General features: G+C 46.5%; 1 protein-coding gene and 1 pseudogene across 1 annotated transcript in view; both read right to left on the bottom strand.

The window, feature by feature from the left end:
• Positions 1-18,966, bottom strand: part of PSD2 (pleckstrin and Sec7 domain containing 2) — a 56,819-nt gene extending 37,853 nt beyond the window's left edge. The window contains exons 1-5 of the mRNA XM_066624203.1: positions 18,428-18,966; positions 17,062-17,550; positions 11,450-11,644; positions 7,242-7,322; positions 3,991-4,103 (exon numbers count right to left, since the gene is read on the bottom strand). Coding sequence (XP_066480300.1) covers positions 3,991-4,103; positions 7,242-7,322; positions 11,450-11,644; positions 17,062-17,550; positions 18,428-18,966 — 1,417 coding nt within the window. The remainder of the gene's footprint in view (positions 1-3,990; positions 4,104-7,241; positions 7,323-11,449; positions 11,645-17,061; positions 17,551-18,427) is intronic.
• On the bottom strand, positions 6,295-6,414 carry LOC136650751 (5S ribosomal RNA; annotated as a pseudogene).
• Positions 18,967-19,323: the final 357 nt, after the last annotated feature.

Raw genomic sequence — 19,323 nt, 5'->3', positions numbered from 1 at the left:
CTTCAGGCCTCGCCGAAAGGACTCAAGAGAGGGAGCCATTCTCAAGTCAAGGGGAAGGGAGTTCCACAACGTTGGTGCCACTACTGAGAAGGCCCTATTTCTTGCCGCTGCCCCACGTACCTCCTTAGGCGGCGGCACTTGTAAAAAGGCCTTCTCTGATGACCTGAGAGGACGAGCCGGATTGTATGGGAGTAGGCAATCTCTAAGATAACCTGGCCCAGAGCAGTATAGGGCTTTAAAGGTCAAAACCAGCACCTTGAATTGGGCCCGGAAACGAATGGGCAGCCAATGTAGCCCCCGGAGAAGCGGGCTGACAGAGTCAAACCGCCTAGCTCCAGTGACCACACGGGCCGCCGCATTCTGCACTAATTGCAGTTTCCGAACCGTCTTCAGGGGCAGCCCCACATAAAGCGCGTTACAATAATCTAACCTCGATGTCACCGTAGCATGGATCACCGTGGCCAGGTCTGCACGATCCAAGTACGGACGCAGCTGGCGCACCAGCCGAAGCTGAGCAAAGGCCCCCCTAGCCACAGCCGCCACCTGGGAATCCAGGAGCAGCTGCGAGTCCAGGTGGACCCCCAAGCTGCGGACCTGCTCCTTCAGAGGGAGTGCAACCCCATTCAGAGCAAGCTGATAATCCAGCACCTGCATCGAGGATTTCCGAACCAGGAGAGCCTCTGTCTTATCCGGATTTAATTTCAGCTTGTTAGCCCCCATCCAGATCCTCACTGCTTCCAGACAGCGCTCCAGGCCCTCAACCGCCACCCTGGAGTCTGGAGGAAAGGAGAGATAAAGCTGGGTGTCATCAGCATATTGATGACACCCCACTCCAAACCCCCGGATGACCTCTCCCAGCGGTTTCATGTAGATATTAAATAGCATGGGGGACAGAATTGAGCCCTGCGGCACCCCGCACCTCAATGGCCAGGGTGTCGAACAGGCATCCCCCAGCACCACCATCTGGGACCGACCTTCCAAGTAGGAGCGGAACCACCGCAAAACAGTGCCTCCAACTCCCAACTCGGCCAATCGGCCCAGAAGGATACCATGGTCGATGGTATCGAAAGCCGCCGAGAGGTCCAGCAGGACCAACAGGGACGCACTCCCCCTGTCCAGTCCCCGGCGTAGGTCATCCACCAAGGCGACCAAGGCAGTTTCCGTCCCAAAGCCCGGCCTGAAACCAGATTGAAAAGGATCCAGATAATTCGCTTCATCCAAGACCCTCTGGAGTTGGGCCGCCACCACCCGCTCAATTACCTTGCCCAGAAACGGGATGTTGGAGACTGGCCGATAGTTGCTCAACACATTGGAATCCAGGGAGGGCTTCTTCAGGAGGGGGCGAACCACCGCCCGCTTCAAAGCAAGCGGCAGTGTCCCCTCCCCCAAAGAAGAGTTGACCACCCTCCCCGTCCACTCAGCCAGTCCCCCCCGGGCAGCTCTTATCAGCCAAGCTGGGCAAGGGTCAAACAGGCAGGCAGACGGCCTCACACTCCAAAGGAGTCTGTCCACATCCTCAGGCTGCACAAGCTGAAAAGAATCCCACAACACTGGACAAGCAGTTGCCAGGGGGACATCGTCAGACACTGTCAATGTGGCATCCAAGTTGTGACGAATACGATCGATTTTATCTGCAAAATGTTGTGCAAACACGTCACAGCGGCTGACCGTGTATTCCTCCTGGTCCACTGGCGGGGCCTGATGGAGGAGGCCCCGCACCACACGGAACAGCTCTGCCGGACGGTTATCAGCAGACGCAATGGTAGCAGAGAAGAATGATTTCTTCGCTGCTACCACCGCCACGGAGTAGGCTCTGTAATGAGCTCTACTCCGTGTCCGATCGGATTCTTAAGAAAAAGAATATTTATATACCACTTTCCAATGGAAAGTTCACAAAGTGGTTAATAAATAAATAAATGGTTCTCTGTCACCAAAGAGCTCACAATCTAAAAAAAAAGATGCAGAAGGAACACCAGCAAGCAGATACTGGGGAGAAAAGATATACTGGAGTGAATAGGGACAGTTGTTCTCTCCCCGATATATATATGAGACCCACTACTTTAGAAGGTACCTCTTTGCTCAGTTAATAGGAATCCAAAGATTCCTTACATCTACTTTTATATTATTAATATAATTTCATAAAATTTAAAAGTATACTGCAAACATCAAATTATCCCATGTATGAGCTGGGGTGGACCAGACTGCACCCTACAACAGAGCAGAATGTCACAGGACAGAACAGGAGTGGCCTTATCATGACAGCTGCTTTAGGTAGCTGATCCTGGAACAATCCAGGCATTTCTGTATCCTATGTTCTACGTGCCATTTGATTCAAGTCTGAAAAAAAGGTATGTTTGACCATCAAGCAAGAAATTCTACAATGGAATGATTCAAAACTCTCCTGAAAATTCCTTTCTGGCTCTTGAGACTGCTCAAAACCTTCTGTCCAGACTACATGGGATGTTAGCAGAGTCATATGTTCAAGTATGGATCTACCCCATTGTCATCTAAAGTGAAGTGGGTGGCATGATTAGAGTGTCAGAGCCCAATCCTGAGCTCATACCGCTGGTGCTCTGCCGGCAGTGAGTATCGCAAATGTGCCATACAGCATGTTCACAGCTCTCAACACCAGCCCAGCGCCAGAGGTAGCTCAGTACCAGCTGGTGCTGGGCTACTGCCTGTGGATTGCCGGTGCTCTGCCACTCAGTGGTCACGCAGACTGCTGGGTGGCAGAGAGGTGTGTGGAGGCATGGGGGAAGGCATGGAGGATGCATACAGGGGGAGGAAGCGGGGTAAGAGGGAGACAGGACTGCCGGAGTTCCACTCTGCCGCATCCAGGGCCTTTGTGTCAGACCGTGACACCCGACACAGAGACCAGAGCAGTCTGGACCACCCCAAGGGCTGCCGCAGAATCGAGTAGCCCCATTGCAGAATTACTTCCCTGACCCACCCCCTTACGGTGGCGGCTGCCCTGTTGTGCACAGGATGCCACGGCAGCCATTTTGGCGCCACGGCAGTCCCGGCACAATGGGCAGCTCAGGATTGGGCTGCCTGAGGGATTCACAGGTGGGAAGTTCAAAGCCTTCTCCCTGCCTAGCACTTTTACCAGCAGTTTGTCTAGTAAAGACCTTTTCTTCCTGACCAGCTTTGATATTGGAAGAAAGCCTGGGGAAAAGCACCTTGGGATCCAGCAACACTCCCTCCCAGATGCCCCTCCAGTGCCTTATATTGTATTGCAGCTATCCCCTCTGCTGTAGATGTAACTGAAACAGACCCATAATTCAGGGTCACATGTAGTGCAAGCCTTACAGTGATTCTGCCTGACAGCCCAATCTATCCAGAGCCAGCTTGTACAATGCAGAGACATGGACACAGCATTTGCTGCAAAGCATGGGCACGCTAGGGACCAGGCTGCCCAGAGAGGCGGGAGCCCAAATGGTAGGTGAAACTGGTAGGGGAAACAGAAGCACGAGCTAAAATCTGTTTAAAGACATGTTTTGTGTTCTTTGTACAGAAGAAGAAAGTTCCTTGTCAGATGCAGTAGCATAGCAAGAGGGGGGCAAAATGACTTCTGGTGCTCTAATGCGCCATACAAGTGGCCCCTCCCACTCGCTGTCAGAGCCATTCCAGGCAGCAACAGCAACACACAGGAAACGCCATTTAGTTCTGCGAGTGCCTGCACATTGCCGTCCCTGCCCCAATGCCTCCAACAGCAGGTGGGAGGGGCTGCTTATACAGCACACTGAGATGCCTGCAGTACTTTTGCCCCCCCCCGCCAGCTACACTACTGGTCAGATTACTTCTCCTCCCCTCTCATGTTTCCCAATGTCAAGAACTTTTATTTTGCAGATTTACTTCCAGTAAGCTCATGTTCACTAACCATTTCCTAGGTTGGTCTTTAAGGAACGTGTCACTTGCAAGCCATAGGATGCCACTAGAATTGAGCACAGTAAATGATAAGGCCTGGTTGTGAAAGTAAGATGTTGTTACCTTCAGATGTGCTCTCTTCTGGATTGCAGTGGCAGTATCTGTGTGAGAAGTGGATGAGGACACGTTCCCGTTCCTGTGTCTCTCCCATCAGGGGGAAGGCTTTCAGGAATGTTCTAGAAATCAAAAATGGCAGTTCAACAAGCAAGCACCCAAACAAGCAAGAGATTTACTGTCAACTATTAGAGGCAAAATGTTGCTAATTACACAGGCCTACAAAATTGAAGGTCAGAAAAGTTTTCCCCAAACTTTATGGTGGTTTGATATGAATTTGGGGTGCCAATTCCAAAAAAGGCATCCGTTTTGCCCTATCACGTCTAGTTTTGGAGATATAGTATAGCCTCATTAGTGAATGGTTCAAACAGCTTCCTCATGAGGAAGCTGCTTGAACCGTTCACTAAAGAGGCTATGCTGTGTCTCCAAAACTAAACGTGATAGGGCAAAACGGATGCCTTTTTTGGAATTGGCACCCCAAATATTATTATTATTATTATTATTATTATTATTATTATTATTAACAGTATTTATATACCGCTTTTCAACTAAAAGTTCACAAAGCGGTTTACAGAGAAAAATCAAATAACTAAATGGCTCCCTGTCCCAAAAGGGCTCACAATCTAAAAAGATGCAAAAGAATACCAGCAGACAGCCACTAGAACAGACAGTGCTGGGGTGAGGTGGGCCAGTTACTCTCCCCCTGCTAAAAAAAGGAGCACCCACTTGAAAAAGTGCCTCTTACCCAATTAGCAGGGGTATATACCCCAAAATTGGCGTAACGTTTAAGGAAGCAAAATGTGTGTTGGCCTGTGTTATATACAGACACTGGAATACCAAATTCAGGGGATTATCTCAGGGATTTCTGAATTATAATTCAGTGCTTACTATTTATTTTAACGCTAATAATTATAGTTACGAATACTAGCCACAAAGACAAGCGTTATGTGGGGGACTATATGAAGTAAAGCATAGAAATGCCCTAGGGCCAGGTCACACTGGAATGCTTCACTCCAAAACTATGGAACAATTTCTCAGCTGTTCTGACAATCCAAGCTTCTTTAATGCTTATGTTATGGACAGCCCAATCCTATATGGTCCTTATGCCATTGGAAGCTAGTTCTGGCAACCCAAGTTGGTTTATGGTAGTCACAAATATGACCTGCAATCAGAAGCAGCCAGCTGCAGAAGCAAGCGGTGAGCAGCTGTGGCCTGTCAGCAGATCTGTTATGTCTCCCAGTGCTGGTAAGTCAGCGTGGAGGGGGAAAGAAGGTGGGGAGGGGGAGGAATGGGGATGGGACAAAATGGGGGCAGAAAGAAGATTGGAAGGGGGTGGTATCAGTGGCAGCGGTGTTGCTGCTATCCTATCCTGGGCCTCGATCTTCATTCCTGGGTCTATTCAGACTTGGACCAGCCATCCAAGTAGACCCTCAAAGGCATTGGAGGCATAACCAGGTAATGTTCCCTCACCCAGAGGAGACCTCCAGGACACTCCCCCCCCCCCCCACATTATGCAGTGTGAGCTCCAGTGGCATGGCTGCATTGGCAGTGGGGGGTGGGGAGGATAGAATTAGGGCCTGAATTGTTTTGGGAAGTCCAGACAACTAGTATACAATCTACCTTCCGGCTAGGGCTCTGTTGCTGTCCAGAATCTGTGTGACCTGGGGTTACAGGAACGCTCTGGGCACTCATTTGAGTACAAGTGTGACAAAGGTAGTGACAGGTGGCACAAGTCTTCCCACTGCTTTCACTTTTTAGTACTCTTATTTAGTTTCATTTCACGCATTTACCTAGGTAGAAACCTCCAGCAAAACGGTATAAAATCCCAATATCAAATATAATTTATGGCCCAATCCTATACCATGCTGGTGCACAGGATGAACGTTTGCCAGACCGCTTCCTTTCAGCTGTGTGACCTTGCAGCTCAAAACCCAGCCAAGCTGAGCCCCACAAAGCTCAAGGTTGGGCATTCCTGCAAGTCTGGCACTGATGTATGATATCATTGCCATGCACCAGAAATGCTGCTGAACAGTTGCACAGCTGGCAAAGGGGTCCATGCAGCGGCACAGACCCCTTAAGTGGACTATTGGCCACCGGTGCAGTTGCTGCTGTTTCCTGTGTATCAGCAAGGCACCAGGCTGGTGGGAAGAGGTGAGAAAAGAAAAATTTTAATTGTCTCTTTGGCTACTACCTGATCCCCTATGAACCTACTCAAATCTACGCCAGTTCTTTTGCTGGCATAGATTTGTACCACACAGAGGGTGTGAGGCCTGGGATGGTTGGCAACCTTCAGTCTCGAAAGACTATGGTATAAGCCTACAGCACCCGGTATTCCCAGGCGGTCTCCCATCCAAGTACTAACCAGGCCTGACCCTGCTTAGCTTCCGAGATCAGATGAGATCGGGCATGATTCTGGATATGGTAGCCACTAGTACCACTGAGATCCACCCATCCCTCCTCTGAACAGTCCTGTCCCAACCCAATCCTTGCCCTGACCCACCCCCACTGCCAGCAAAACCACACCGTGGCCAGTCTGCACTCTGCCATGCTGATGGTGGAGCGAAGCCTTCTAGCCTTTGCACAAGTGGCAGTGCTCCTCAGATCAGCAGAGCAGCTGTCACAATGACACACCTTGAGGGATGCTGGCATACCACGAGCATAGGATTGGGCCATAAAAATCCTCCTGCCTTTACCAGTCTGAGACCCAAAGCCATTCTGAACAGATAAGTCTTACAACGCTTCTGAAAGGTGCTTAGGCCTAGACTTTCGTGAGTGGGAACGTGTCTCTCTTTATGCTCTTGCTGTCTAAATCTGTTGCAATGGTTCTATCATTAAGGCCTCAGTAGATGTCAGACAGTGGAAAGACATGTGAGAAGAGACATCTCCAAAGTAAACTGGGCCTAAGCTCTTTCAGATGTCATAGGTTAACACCATCATTTTCAGTTCTACATGGAAGACAACAAGGAGACAGTGCAGGTGTTGGAATGCTGGTGCAATGTGTTTCCAGCACCAGCACAGCACCCACCCAACAATTGCCATTGTCCTTCTGTATTCAACAGTTCCCCAAAGCAACTATTAGCCCATCTAAGCAGGAATGTAAGGTAAGCAAGCACACGTGAATAAAAGACTATGGAGGAATCCAGACATAGGGAGGGATTTGCAAACATGGTGAAAAGGTCCAGAAACCTCTGCAATGAGCTGATGGTAGCAAGAAGCTGATAATGAGGGGCCTTATTTAAGTGTTTGCCTTTGCAGCTCACCTGAGTGCTTTATCCAAGGTCAGACCAGTGAAGTCAAAGAAACGGAGATATTCTTCAGCTACCATTTTGCTAAATTCATTACTGTAATGAAAGAGATAGCAGTCAGTCTGCTTGTACATATTCTTCAATCCCATTCAGCAGCCCACTAAATGTGTGTTTGTACATTGGATGCAAGACAAGCCCACACTGAATGATGATCCAGTCAGAGTTAAGCACTTGTACATCCTGTTGCTTTAACAGGAGAGTTAAGCCTTCCCAGTGGATCTAAACACTGATTGGATCCTGTCAATTGTTCAGGAAAGAGATGTAGAGGTATTTTGGATTTTGACTCTCGTTGTGTGATCCTGCTTCCTTTTAAGGTCTGTGTAATGAATTATGATTGCATACTGCCAAATCTTGATGTTTCATTCAAAATGAAATTTCTGTAGCTAAGTTTAAGGGAAGTCAAAAACATATTCAGTATATATTTCCCTAGGTTCTGCTTTGTGTTTGCATGGCAATAACAATTTAACTCTACTTTCAAAATACGAGAATGCAAGCAGAGGTGAGTTCTGCAGCAAAGTAAAATTATCCAGGTCAATTGACATGGTGGATCAATATCCATACTGGGTCAATATCAAAAAAGCACTTCCTATTGGTTTTTAGAAATGTTCCTTCTAACTGCTGCGCTGGCTTTTCAGTGTGTTTTGGATTTTAAATTTTTGATTTTTTTTTAAACATTTGTGTTCTTAGTTATATTTTGTATTTTATTGAATATTGTAAGCCACCTTGAACTTCTGGAAAGACGGGGTATAAATGTTTTAAATAAATACATATCAACTCTTTGAATTTGGCCTAGAAACAAAACAAGCTGGTACAGGTTTGGTGTTACACTTATGCCACTGGGCACCTTCCAGCAAATTGGCAGCAGCATTTTGAACCAGCTGACTTTTTAAACCATCTCCTGAGGAACCCCATTTAAAGTACACTCATCATGCCCAGTCTGGGTGTGACTAATGCATTTGATGCTGAGGTCAGATCTATCTTCTCTAGATAGGGCCTCAGCTGGTAAAAAGCACTCTTGGCCAGTACTGTCGCAACAGTGGGGGCACAGCACTAAGTTTCGCAGGGCACCTCAGTGCAACATGGAAGCAGTCCCTCTCCATCAACTTCAGAGCTATTCCAGGCAGCAAGAGCAAAGTGGAGGCATCAGCCCAAACCTTTGAATGATCTCTCCCCAGTGCTTGATGCAGATACTGAATACCATGATGGATAAAATATAGCCTCAGGAGATCCCAGAGACCATGAGGAAGAGTAATTGTTTCTCAGCACCAACTTCTTGGTATAACACTCCAGGTAGGATCAGAGCCACTGTAAAGCAGTGCCCCCTCCAAGTCCCCACTCTGAAGGCAACTCAGAAGGATACCATGATTGTTGCCTAGAAGCTCCAGGAGGATCAACAGGGTCATACTGTGTAATTCCCAGTGAAAGGCATGCAACAGATCATCCAAGGCAATTCCACCCTGACCTGATGCCAGGCTGGAAATGATCAAAATAGTTGGTCTCATACAGAATTCCCCAGAGCTCCACATACGGTACTCTAGTAGCTTGCCCAAGAAGGCAGGTTCAACACTGGTTGATAATTATTCAGGGCAGTTGGCTGCATTGTAGGATGTTTTCAGGATTCTACCACTGCCTTTTTGAGAGATGGGAAAACTTCCTCCTGCCTAAGAGTTGCATCAAGCACTTCTGAGATCCAGGTACTCAGCATATCCCTGGCTTCATGAATAAGCTCCAACACTGGTGCAGGGGAATTTAGCTAGGATTGGGCTGTAAGTGCTGTGTATCAAAATGTGCTTTGAAGACAAGAAGAAAAGGCAGAGACTGTATTCAGTAGTCAAAAGCAAAATAGTGAGATCCTCTGCTGCAGAGCAAGGTGACCTCCTCCCTGCTTGTCACAGCAATGTTTGTCTACCAACTCTGGAGTCCTCTCATAAGCATTTCTTAACTCTCTTCTCCAGAGCAATTGTCAGAGAGCAGAATATAGTGAAAACCATTTCTGAAACATATAAGACAGAAAATGGTGTCCAGAGTGGGGTGAAAAAAAATGCCCTCTCCCCAAATCCTCGGCATTAATGATATCTGCATTTAAGGCATAATTCTTGTCTAGAGGTCAACTACTGGTGTTCAGAGAATATAGATTTGAAGGCTTAACCTGGCCTTAGTAGATCGTAAAACTCTGGCATGTGCTCCTTTTAAGCAAGAGCAGAAATATCCTTGAATCCTGAATTTGTTTGTGTATTGGTTGTCATTTCTGATTCTCTCTTGTGACTTGCCCCAACCTCCCTTCCCTCCCCCTCCTCTTCCTCTATGTTTGGTAGGTTAGAGTCATAACAGTGGGATGGAATATCTCAGGAGGACTAATACTGCTGAGGATTTGTTTATCAACACAAATGTTTCAATGCACTTCTAAATTTTAAAAAAAAATGTTCAGGAATATTGCCAGGGTCGTCTTGTCAATTAGAAAGTCAATTTCGGCTTCACTGCATGCCATTTGCAGCAAATGAGGCCAAAGTGCCTTCAGGGAATATGTAACAAAGCTATTTTCATGCTGCTTAGATACCCTGGGCTTTAAATCAGTAGATGTCCTCTTCCCTATGGAACAAATGTTCTGCATTATAGAGATCTGTGATGGGAAACCACACCACTCAGTTTGAAGGACATTTTTTCTTTATTGGGCAGAAACATGATATATTTAGAATGTTTGAGTGAGAAATTTATATATGTGCAAGAGTGGATATGGGGCTCTTGACTCTACGACTTGACCTGATGCAGTAAACCAGTAGGCCTCAGCAAGAGAACTACAACAAGGCGCTTTGAACCCACCCCTGTAGTTTTTTCTCTAGTAATAAAATAAAAAAGAAAGGTGTTCAGGCCTGAAGCTTTTCTGGAAGAGTCCCAATGCCCTGTTACCCCTCCTTCCCTCTCTTACCCCTAACATTGTGGTCACTCTGCAGGAAAATTCCCTCTGCACATGCCTGAGACTAACAGCTAGATATAAAAACAGACTCCAAGACAAGACCTAACTGTGCTCTAACACAATTAGGCTGCAATCCTCACCTCACTTTCCTGGGAGTAAGTCCCATTGAACATAATAGGACTTACTTCTAAGTAGACCTGGTCAGGATTGTGCCCTGTATCTCTGAAGTACCCAGAAAATGAGGGGGGGGGAGTAGAGGGGAGATTAATGCTAGATGGATGTAGACCAGCACCACATCACTTGAGAGGTGGAGGAGGGATGGTGAAGAGGGTGATGAGTTGCTAAGCTGCAGTCAATTTAGGACAGAGAATGTATGCATACCATTTCATTGATTTATTATTACATGTTTAGCCCATACCTCTTCCAAGTAGGGCACAGAACATGATCCCCACCCCAAAAAGTTATTTTTTTAACTCATTTTTTCAAATATTTTTCCCCTGCCTTCCCTAGTGGAAAGACAGCTATCCTCAACAACCTGTGAGAGAGTTGAGGAACTTCCAGAGCCATGCCTGTTGCAGCAAAAACAACAGAGAGTAGCCCCCTAAAGATGAACAGGTAGGTCAGATAGGTTAGGCAAGAGATAGTGACTCACCCAAAGTCACCCCAGCAACTTTTGTGGCTGAATCGGGACTTGGTCCAGACTGGAGAGATGTTCTTTCAATTGTTCACCAAAAACCGTTCCCTAAGGTAGCTGCTCCATCCAGTGGCTGAATTTGGAGGGAGAAGCATCCTAATTTGCACCTGGGATTTTTGCTTGTGAAAGCCTTCAGAGCTCTTAGAGAAAGGGAATTTGCATGGCTGTTGCAAGCAGAAATGCAAGCAGAACCAAAACACACATTTGGAGGTCCCTTCGGCCATGCATCCAAATATGGAAAATTCATCCACAATACATTTTTTTCACCAGGGGATACGAATTAGATGAATATCTATATGTGCACCCCCATCTACCTGTCCCTACAAGTCAACCATGCCTAAGCAGATCAGGGTGAGGGAACCCTGGCTCAGTTGTCTTGCCAATGAAGGTACATTCCTTCTTCCCCTCAACGCCTGCTCCCTTGAGAGCAGTTTTGCACTCTGTTGTGAAGGAGTATAACAAAAGGGAACACATTTTAGGGAGATAAGGTCCATGCAGCTCCCTCCCCCCTTGGTTAAACTCTTGTTTCATCCCGATACCCTCGCTCTCACTTACTTCTTCCCAAGCTGGCGTGCCACATCACAGTGCTTGAATCCTTCAAGGTGAAAGAGCCTTTTGGCCAATCTCTTGGCAGCCTCACTGTCAGCCTTGCAGCCATTGGCTAGGGTGTCCGTGCTTCCCTGGTCCAGTTGTTCTGTGCTGCCCATGTCGGAATCAGAGTCGGAAAGTGTGTCTTTTATGCTGGCATCACTGCAATACCAAAACACAGCAAAATGAGCAGCTGCTGAAGGGGATGTTACCACTCTCGGGCCCCTCGAGAATCAGAAGCAATGCCAAGAAAAAAAAACCCTCCCAGTCTACCATGATGTGTTTTTCAAAGCACTTGGCCGCAGGTGCTTTGGACATTTTGTCACTAGGTTTCCCCGCTTTGAAGTACCAAGGGTAACATTCCCATAGGCAGGCACACTGGCAGATACAGATTGTTTAAAAAGACTATTATATGTAATTTTCCTTTGGGTTTGGATAAGTCAGGAGCTGCCGGCCCAGCTGCAAGCTGCATTTTGCCAAATTTGGATAAAACAATTAAAATGGGGTATAACCACCATGAACAGTGATGCATCAGGAGGCCTTAAGGCTGAAATTCAGACCCCCTCTCCAACCGAACCCAGGTGAATGGCCTCATAGCCTCAGTCTACTGGCTAGAGAGGCAAATTGGAGGCCCCTAGGGAACAGTGGGGAAGGGAGGGACAACAGAAAATCGCCTGCCCACTTTCCTATGGTAGAGCATTGGTACAGACTACATGTTACAGCCACTATGCACTTTGCTGCTTGATGCCATAGCACTTTGCACTATGCACTTTGCTGCTTGATGGACTACTGGTGTTTCAATGGACACTGGTGGCATTGCTGGGATGGCTGCACCAGCATGGCATTGCCTCCTCCCCCTTTGGCTTAGGATATCGCAATCATCCTGCTATCATTGCACCATCATTACCGCACTGCTGAAGCAGCATCAGTATAGAACTGGGCTGTAAGTACATGTCTAACTAGACCAGTGGTTCCCAACCTTATGAGCCTGTGGACCACTGAGGCAAAAATTTGAATCGTTGTGGACCACATGCGGCTGTGGGGGGGTCTGGTCTACGGCCTCTCTGGTGGTCCATCTCCCAAGTGCCCCCCCCCCCACGGACTGTCAGAGCGGATAGAGAATGGACTGCCCGCAGCCACAGTTGACACTTCAGAGGCTGTGAGTGGTCTGTTCTCTGCCCTCTTTGGTGGTCCATGGGAGATTGCTTGTTTGGGGAGACACTGGAAGTGATCAAAAGCTATTTTTTTTCCTGAGACCTTGAGGATCACTTCTCAGGATCTTGTGGACCATGGACCACAGGCTGGGAACCAGTGAACTAGAACATCATAAGTGGAAGTAGAGATCTGGAATATACTGAGCAGTTGCTGCCATGTATATAGGCAAGGGTGGCTGCTTTTTCGTGACTGTGTGTCTGTGTGTGTGTTCTTCACAGTCAACATAGCATGTGTGCACCTGAGTGTGAAACTTATGGCCCAATCCTTCCCTCGCTGCCCAATGACAGCAAGGCTCCCCTGACAGCTCTGACTGCCATAAAGCAGCCAGCACCTGTCACACATGGCATTCCAACACCATGTAAGTCAGCATGCTGTTGGGAGTGCTGGTGGGCAGTGCTGCACCTTCCCGCCCCTGCCACCAAGGGAATCATCACTTGGAGGAAGTAGGATGTCAGGAGAGGCAGGAGGGCAGATCAGAGGCAGGGAGGGAGTGAAACCGAATGAGGAGGGAAGCATAAAGGGGGGTGGGGAACAGTGGCGTAGCTAATGATCGTGTAGCCCGGTGCCAACTTCAACATGTTGGAAGTGATGTCACAACTGGAAGTGATGTCACACCCAGGCTTTTAAAAAAGTGAAAATTGGGAGGAACCCACCTCCTCTCCCCAGCAGCTCACCATCCATTTGCTCTGCTGCCTCCCCCCAGTTAGTGGCATAGCTAAGGCATATATCTGCAACCTGGGGTCAAAGAAGATTTTGTAGCCCCCCCCCCCACGACAAAATTAAGTAAATAAAAAGTTATTGGTTTCATGCTGTAAAATAATAACATCTCATTGGCACTCAGAACAATCAGTCTCATAGGTCAGTTTGGAGTTAAGCAAATCACTTTCTGTTCCACAAGGCAGTTGTGTTTTCATTTTCTGGTTAATTGGCCATAGCTTTTGATAGAATACAGATATTCCAGTGCAGTTTGTTGCATTGTATTCTGCATTAAATTACCTTTCCAATGATTTGTAACATGATTGTATTATTCATTCATACCAAGATTTTCATAATTTTGGTCACTAGTGTCAAGCTCAGCTTGTTACCCCCCTAAAGCTTGATGCCCGGTACAACTGCTATCCTCTGCACCCCCCTAGCTATGCCACTGGTGGGGAGGCCATGGAAGGGAGAGGATCTGTCCCAGATGGCCTGCAATGGATCTTATCCCTTCCAACAGCAGCCTCCCCATCCTGTTTCTCTCCCCGGACTTGCACTGGTAAACTTGCCAGGGCAGGTCCAAAGAGGCCCACTGTGGGGTGGGAAACTTACGCTGGGGTAAGGGGATTTTGCAATCTCGTTAAGCCTCTACACACACACACTATGGATGCAGTGTTTGCCAGTTTGCCATTGTATGTTGGTGAGGGGGACTGCATAAGATTGGGCTCTCAGTGTGAGTATAGCCTTTAGCTCTATTAAGCTGCAATATGCCAAGTTTGAAATTAGCTTGTAGTAACTGAACTTCCATTGACCTTGAGATATTTTGAAGCATGTCCTTTCTGTGCAACCTTTGCACCAGCTCTTGGGGTCTAACCTGATTTCTTGTCCTGGATTCTGTCAGCTTTGAAATTCTGAATAACTAATAATAATAATATATAGCATATTCAACTTTGCAGAATGAAGCAGGTCAAAAAGAGCTCCTGCCCCAAACAGCTTGCACCTAACTCTCTACAGTGAGTTGAAAGGATGTAACCTCTTGAAATTTACCTACTGAAAACTAGCATTGTTAGAACTTACAACAATTTTAGAAGTCAAATATAAGAAAAATTATGAGCAAGAACATGAGATTCCATAACAGCTTGCATTGCTAATAAATCTTAGACTTCAGTATCAACATTGTTTTCAAACGTAGTCGGTCTTCTTTTTCCTTCTCTATCTTTGATAGGCTTATATGCACAGTTGTATCCCAGCATTTCTTTAAGCATTCATACTTGAATGGCATCAAGTTGTTACACTTGGCATGTACAATCAACATTTGTTTTGCTATCATTGGTCAAAGTCAATTACTGTCTTTTTAATGTCCTAATCCTATCCTCTGCCAGCCCACCGCATGCAGTGCCACTGGGTGCAACATTTGCTGCTTGTTATGGGCCAGCCAGGAGAGGTAAGTAAAGAAATTTTTCACTTATCTCCTCTGCCACTCCCTGGTCTCCAATGGGCCTACTCAGCTCTACACTGCTATTTTGCTGGCATAAATCTATCAGGCCAAAGGGGTGTGTCAGTCTCAGAATGGAGGCATAGGATCCCATGGACGCTGCTGCTGAGATCCATCCCCCAACCTGGTCCATTCCCCATCCTGATCTACCCTTGCCACCATCTTCACTTATGCCAATGACTGGTTTGCAGCCCGTTGTTGCCAGCAGCACAAGGTGAACTGGCTGCCATGCTGTAGTCAGCAAGCCTCGGATCATTGGAGTGGGTTTAGCAATGCAGCCCATGCAAAGAGCTGTGTATTGTGTAGATAGGATTGGGCTGTAAGTGTGCCCTTCTTTGACACTGGAACCATTTTCAGCACCAGAGGTTGAGCCCAAGTAAGAAATGATGACACGTACGAGGCTCTTTTAGGACCAAACCTCACATGAAACATAAGGTAGGTGGCTTCTCTGACTGTAGTACCACTTGCATGCCTGTACACTGTGTGAGCGATCAGCACTTCAGTTGTACTTCAGTTTGAAACCTCAGCAGAACCTCTGTAGTTCTGCCAATGTAGAGAAAAGGAAAATGGCTGTCCGAAGCCCAAATCATGGGAATGAATGGTATGGAAATCCTATATTTGCTATGGGAAGACAATGACTCTAGTGGTATGGTATATTGGTGGTAGTTATTAACTTCTACAACTTGAGGCTGTGACTTGGAGTAAGCCTGAACTCACTAACATACACCAACCACACATGGATGCAGAAGCATTAACATTCTTTCATACTCAGCAAGCACTCTCATTTCCAGACATAACTGGTCAAAGAGACATGAGGGCAAAAATGTATCTGCCATACCAAATTGATAAGTAGTGTCCTTCCCCGCAGTGGTGGCATCAGAGTTTGGCCAGGTTAGGCACTGGTCAAGTGCCTGTGCCCATCAGAAGGTCTACTTGGTCAGCACTGGCAGCAGTGGTTGCACCCATTGGACCATCAGGAGGTGGGTGAAGAGGTGCCATGGGAGCCAGGTCCCATGCTACCTGGTGCCAGTACTGCCTCCCTGTGTCACTAAACAAATATTAAGAAATGTCAGCAGGAAGGAAAGCTTAAATCATAAATGGATTAATCCCTGATTAATTAACGAATGACACTTTGCCATCAGGTGGAATTGGCAGAGGAAAAGTGCCTAGGTTAGTTGTGGAGGAGGGAGGTTGAGGAGAAAAAACAACAAGATGGCTATTCCTGTTTCCTTTCACCTGGGGGTGCAGAAAAAGGAAATTTCTTAATGTTGAGAGGCAGAGACTTCTGGGATTTTGAGGAGCTACCAATTTTAGTGCAGGGGCGGTTCCCCTGAAGGCATGTCAAAGTTTTCCAAAGCTAGTGGAGCAAAAATGAACAACGTCTCAGGAAGTGGAGACTGTGGAAGAAACCACTAGTGATGTGTGGAGATAATTGCTCCCATTCATCTCTCTTCCTTCCCTTCTTGTCTCAGCCACAGGCAAAATTAAATTGCAAAGTTTTCGGGTCAGAGCCTAGTTGTTTTTTTCCCCTTCTGCTCTCTTCTTAAGCACTTCTGACAATATTTAAATCACTAGGGCTGTCAGTCAATTCATGCATTTTAGCTAACTGATCAATTAACTATAAATATATTTGCCTATTAGCAGCATCTCAGTAAAAGAGGCTTCTTGAGCCTCTTGATATGCAATGGATATGCAAGGCAATGGATATGCAAGACACCATTTATGTACAAAATGTACTGCTTGATGTTAGAACATATTAAAGAGGATTTTTCTTTCTTTCTCAGTACTTCTTACACCAGTGCTCAAGAACCAAACAACCCCCCCAAAAAATGCTCCCTTAACATCCAGTCCCACCCACTAACAATGCCTTCACCAATCAGATTTTGCTCCCAACACATAATCAGTTGAAACTTTCATTGATTTATGTATTCATTTAGCAAATTAAAGTTTGCTGCTACTTCATAATCATAATAGAATAAGTAATGCAGAGTTGTTGTTTTTTACTGAGTTTTGGGTGGATACTTGGGTGGCTGATCAACGATTGACAGCTATTTACAGCATAGTCAATCTCACAGTCAGTCATAGTCTGACTATGCATTATAAAAAGCATAGTCATAGTCAGTCTATGAGTCAGTCATTGATTGGTAGGAATAGTATGAGAAAAGTGTTTTACCTGATTGAGTTAATAAGTTTTCCAGCATCTTCTTCTGGCCTCTCAACATGGTACCCATTAGGTATGTTCTTCAGAGATGCCCGGCTCAGGACATTCTCCGACCGGCTGCTGGTGATGGAGTGTTTCAACGGGCTTCCAAAATCACCATCCATAGCCTTGGCTATGGCTTCCTCCTGCTTTTCTGTTGTCATGGGCTCCAGAGCTTCCTTCCGGTGGGCAATGAGTTTCTGCTCTAAAAGTTCAGAACTTTCCTTAGTTCTCTGCTGAATAAGAGGTGTGAGTGGAGCCTCAAAACTAACACAGCTGTCTGTCTCATCTGTCAGTGAGAGCACATCCAAGGAGTCCAGACTGCTGTAGTAGGTGCCCTTCATAAGGTCGGATTCCACAATTTTTTCAAAGGTAGAACTGAATCCATCCCTGATGTCTTTAAATGCAAAATCTTCCCTGTCATCATCACTGCAGCTCAGCTTGGCTTCCGTAACAGCGAAGCTGAAATGGAAGGATACTGCTGAAAACTGACAAAGTTGGATTAATTGAATGTCATTCTTTTTACAGTTTTACAGCATGGTTTGTTAGTTGGGGAGAAGGAGATTAGTAGGAATGCAGAAGACAAAATACAGGCAAGCTTTTGCAGTGAAACACCTCTGATCCTAGAATCTATTGATACCTTTGTAATAATCTCGGCTCAAATGCCACATCCCAGTAGCTCATACTCCAACCCGGGGACCCTCTATGGTCTCTACCCCACTTTCAAGGTCCCTGAGACCATGATGAAAATGGAGAAGAATGGGAGGGAGGGAACTCCAAAGAATGGGAGGGAGGAGAATAAATCAAATGAAGCAGGTAAGATCCAAAAGGAAACAGTTGGGTAAGGCATCAGGAAGCACCTTGTAAGATATTGTGGCACATCTCAAATTTCTCTGTGGATCTTCTTCCCAAGGTCTTACTGTCCCAGAATCTTGAGACTGATTGAGAGCTATACATCTATGCTCAGAAGTAAGTCCCATTATAATCAGTGAGACTTACTCCCAGGTAAGTGCGGATAGGATTGCAGCCTGAAGAATCTGCCCACCGACTAGCCAAGGCTGTTTGCTTGCTTGGGAGTTTGTGTTGGGAGAAGGCACATTCAATTGTGCCACAAGGGATGCTTCTAAGCTAAAATACTAGCCCTTTAAAGACCTCACACTGAAAACAAAGAAGGGAAAAGGACAGCAAAGGAATTCCCACTTGGACCACTGGAGATGTGAAAATAGTCATTAAGTCCTCAGCTCTAAGTTCAAAGATGCTTTCAGGTGCAATGGAAATGCATGCACACCGATCAGAATGCTAAATGCTAAATCAGAGAGTTACGTGGCAGTTCTGTTACCTTATCTCTTCTTCTCCATCCTCGGGATCCAGTAGCTCTGCAAGGTCCTGGTGAGGCTGGAAACAGACACTGCTGAGTGCCTCGCTGAATAGCAACTTGTTTGCCAAGGCCCTTTCTTCTAAGGCAGCAGAGTGACTCTGGGTCTCTGCTCCCTCCTTGTCATCCAAATCTCTTTCTTTTCCAGGCTCAGCCTCTGTGTGCAACCCATTTGTCAGCACCAGGCTGCTGATGCTGTCCCCGGCACTCCCTGATTGGCCTTGCTGTCTCCTTCTCTTCTGCATATCAGTCTCCCGCCATACGTCTCTTGCTGCTCCCTGGTGTCTACTCCCATTGCCCACACAATCATTCACTAGGCTTCTGGTGTCTGTTGCTGTGGGAGGCTCAGCGTCAGTCAGGGCACTGGATGCGATGTCAGGAGATTCTGCCGGCTCTGCTTCTTGTTTGCTGTCATTTGAGAAGGTCGTGGCTAGCTGCATGCTTGAGGTCTGTGGCTCATTGTACTCTGCAGGTGATGGTGGAAATAGAATATTTCCATTCATGTTCTGTCAATTCTCGCTTGTCCTGTGCGTCTCTGCCTTCCTCCTTAATTTGAGTTCTCAGTTATCTACAAAGAGAGGAAAATAGAAAATCATCAGAATTTCAAACGCTCATTTGAGGGTGCTTTTATAAATGTCAGCTTTAAGGGACAGTGATAATACAAACTTTAAAAAACAGCAACTGTTTGGTGATATTTATTTATTTAAAATACTTATGTACCACTTTTCCTGAAGTTCAAAGCAACGTATAGCATAATATCTGAGTTCCCCAGCCAAAACAAAGCCTTAGGACCGAATCCTATCCACCTTTCCACGTTGATGCAGCCATGCCAACGAGGTGTGTGCTGCAGCCTGAGGTGG

This window comes from Tiliqua scincoides, chromosome 4 (assembly GCF_035046505.1).
Source record: "Tiliqua scincoides isolate rTilSci1 chromosome 4, rTilSci1.hap2, whole genome shotgun sequence".
Lineage (NCBI taxonomy): Eukaryota > Metazoa > Chordata > Lepidosauria > Squamata > Scincidae > Tiliqua > Tiliqua scincoides.
Note: the sequence above shows the minus strand (reverse complement) of the source record. Positions and strands in the feature narration are given on the sequence as shown.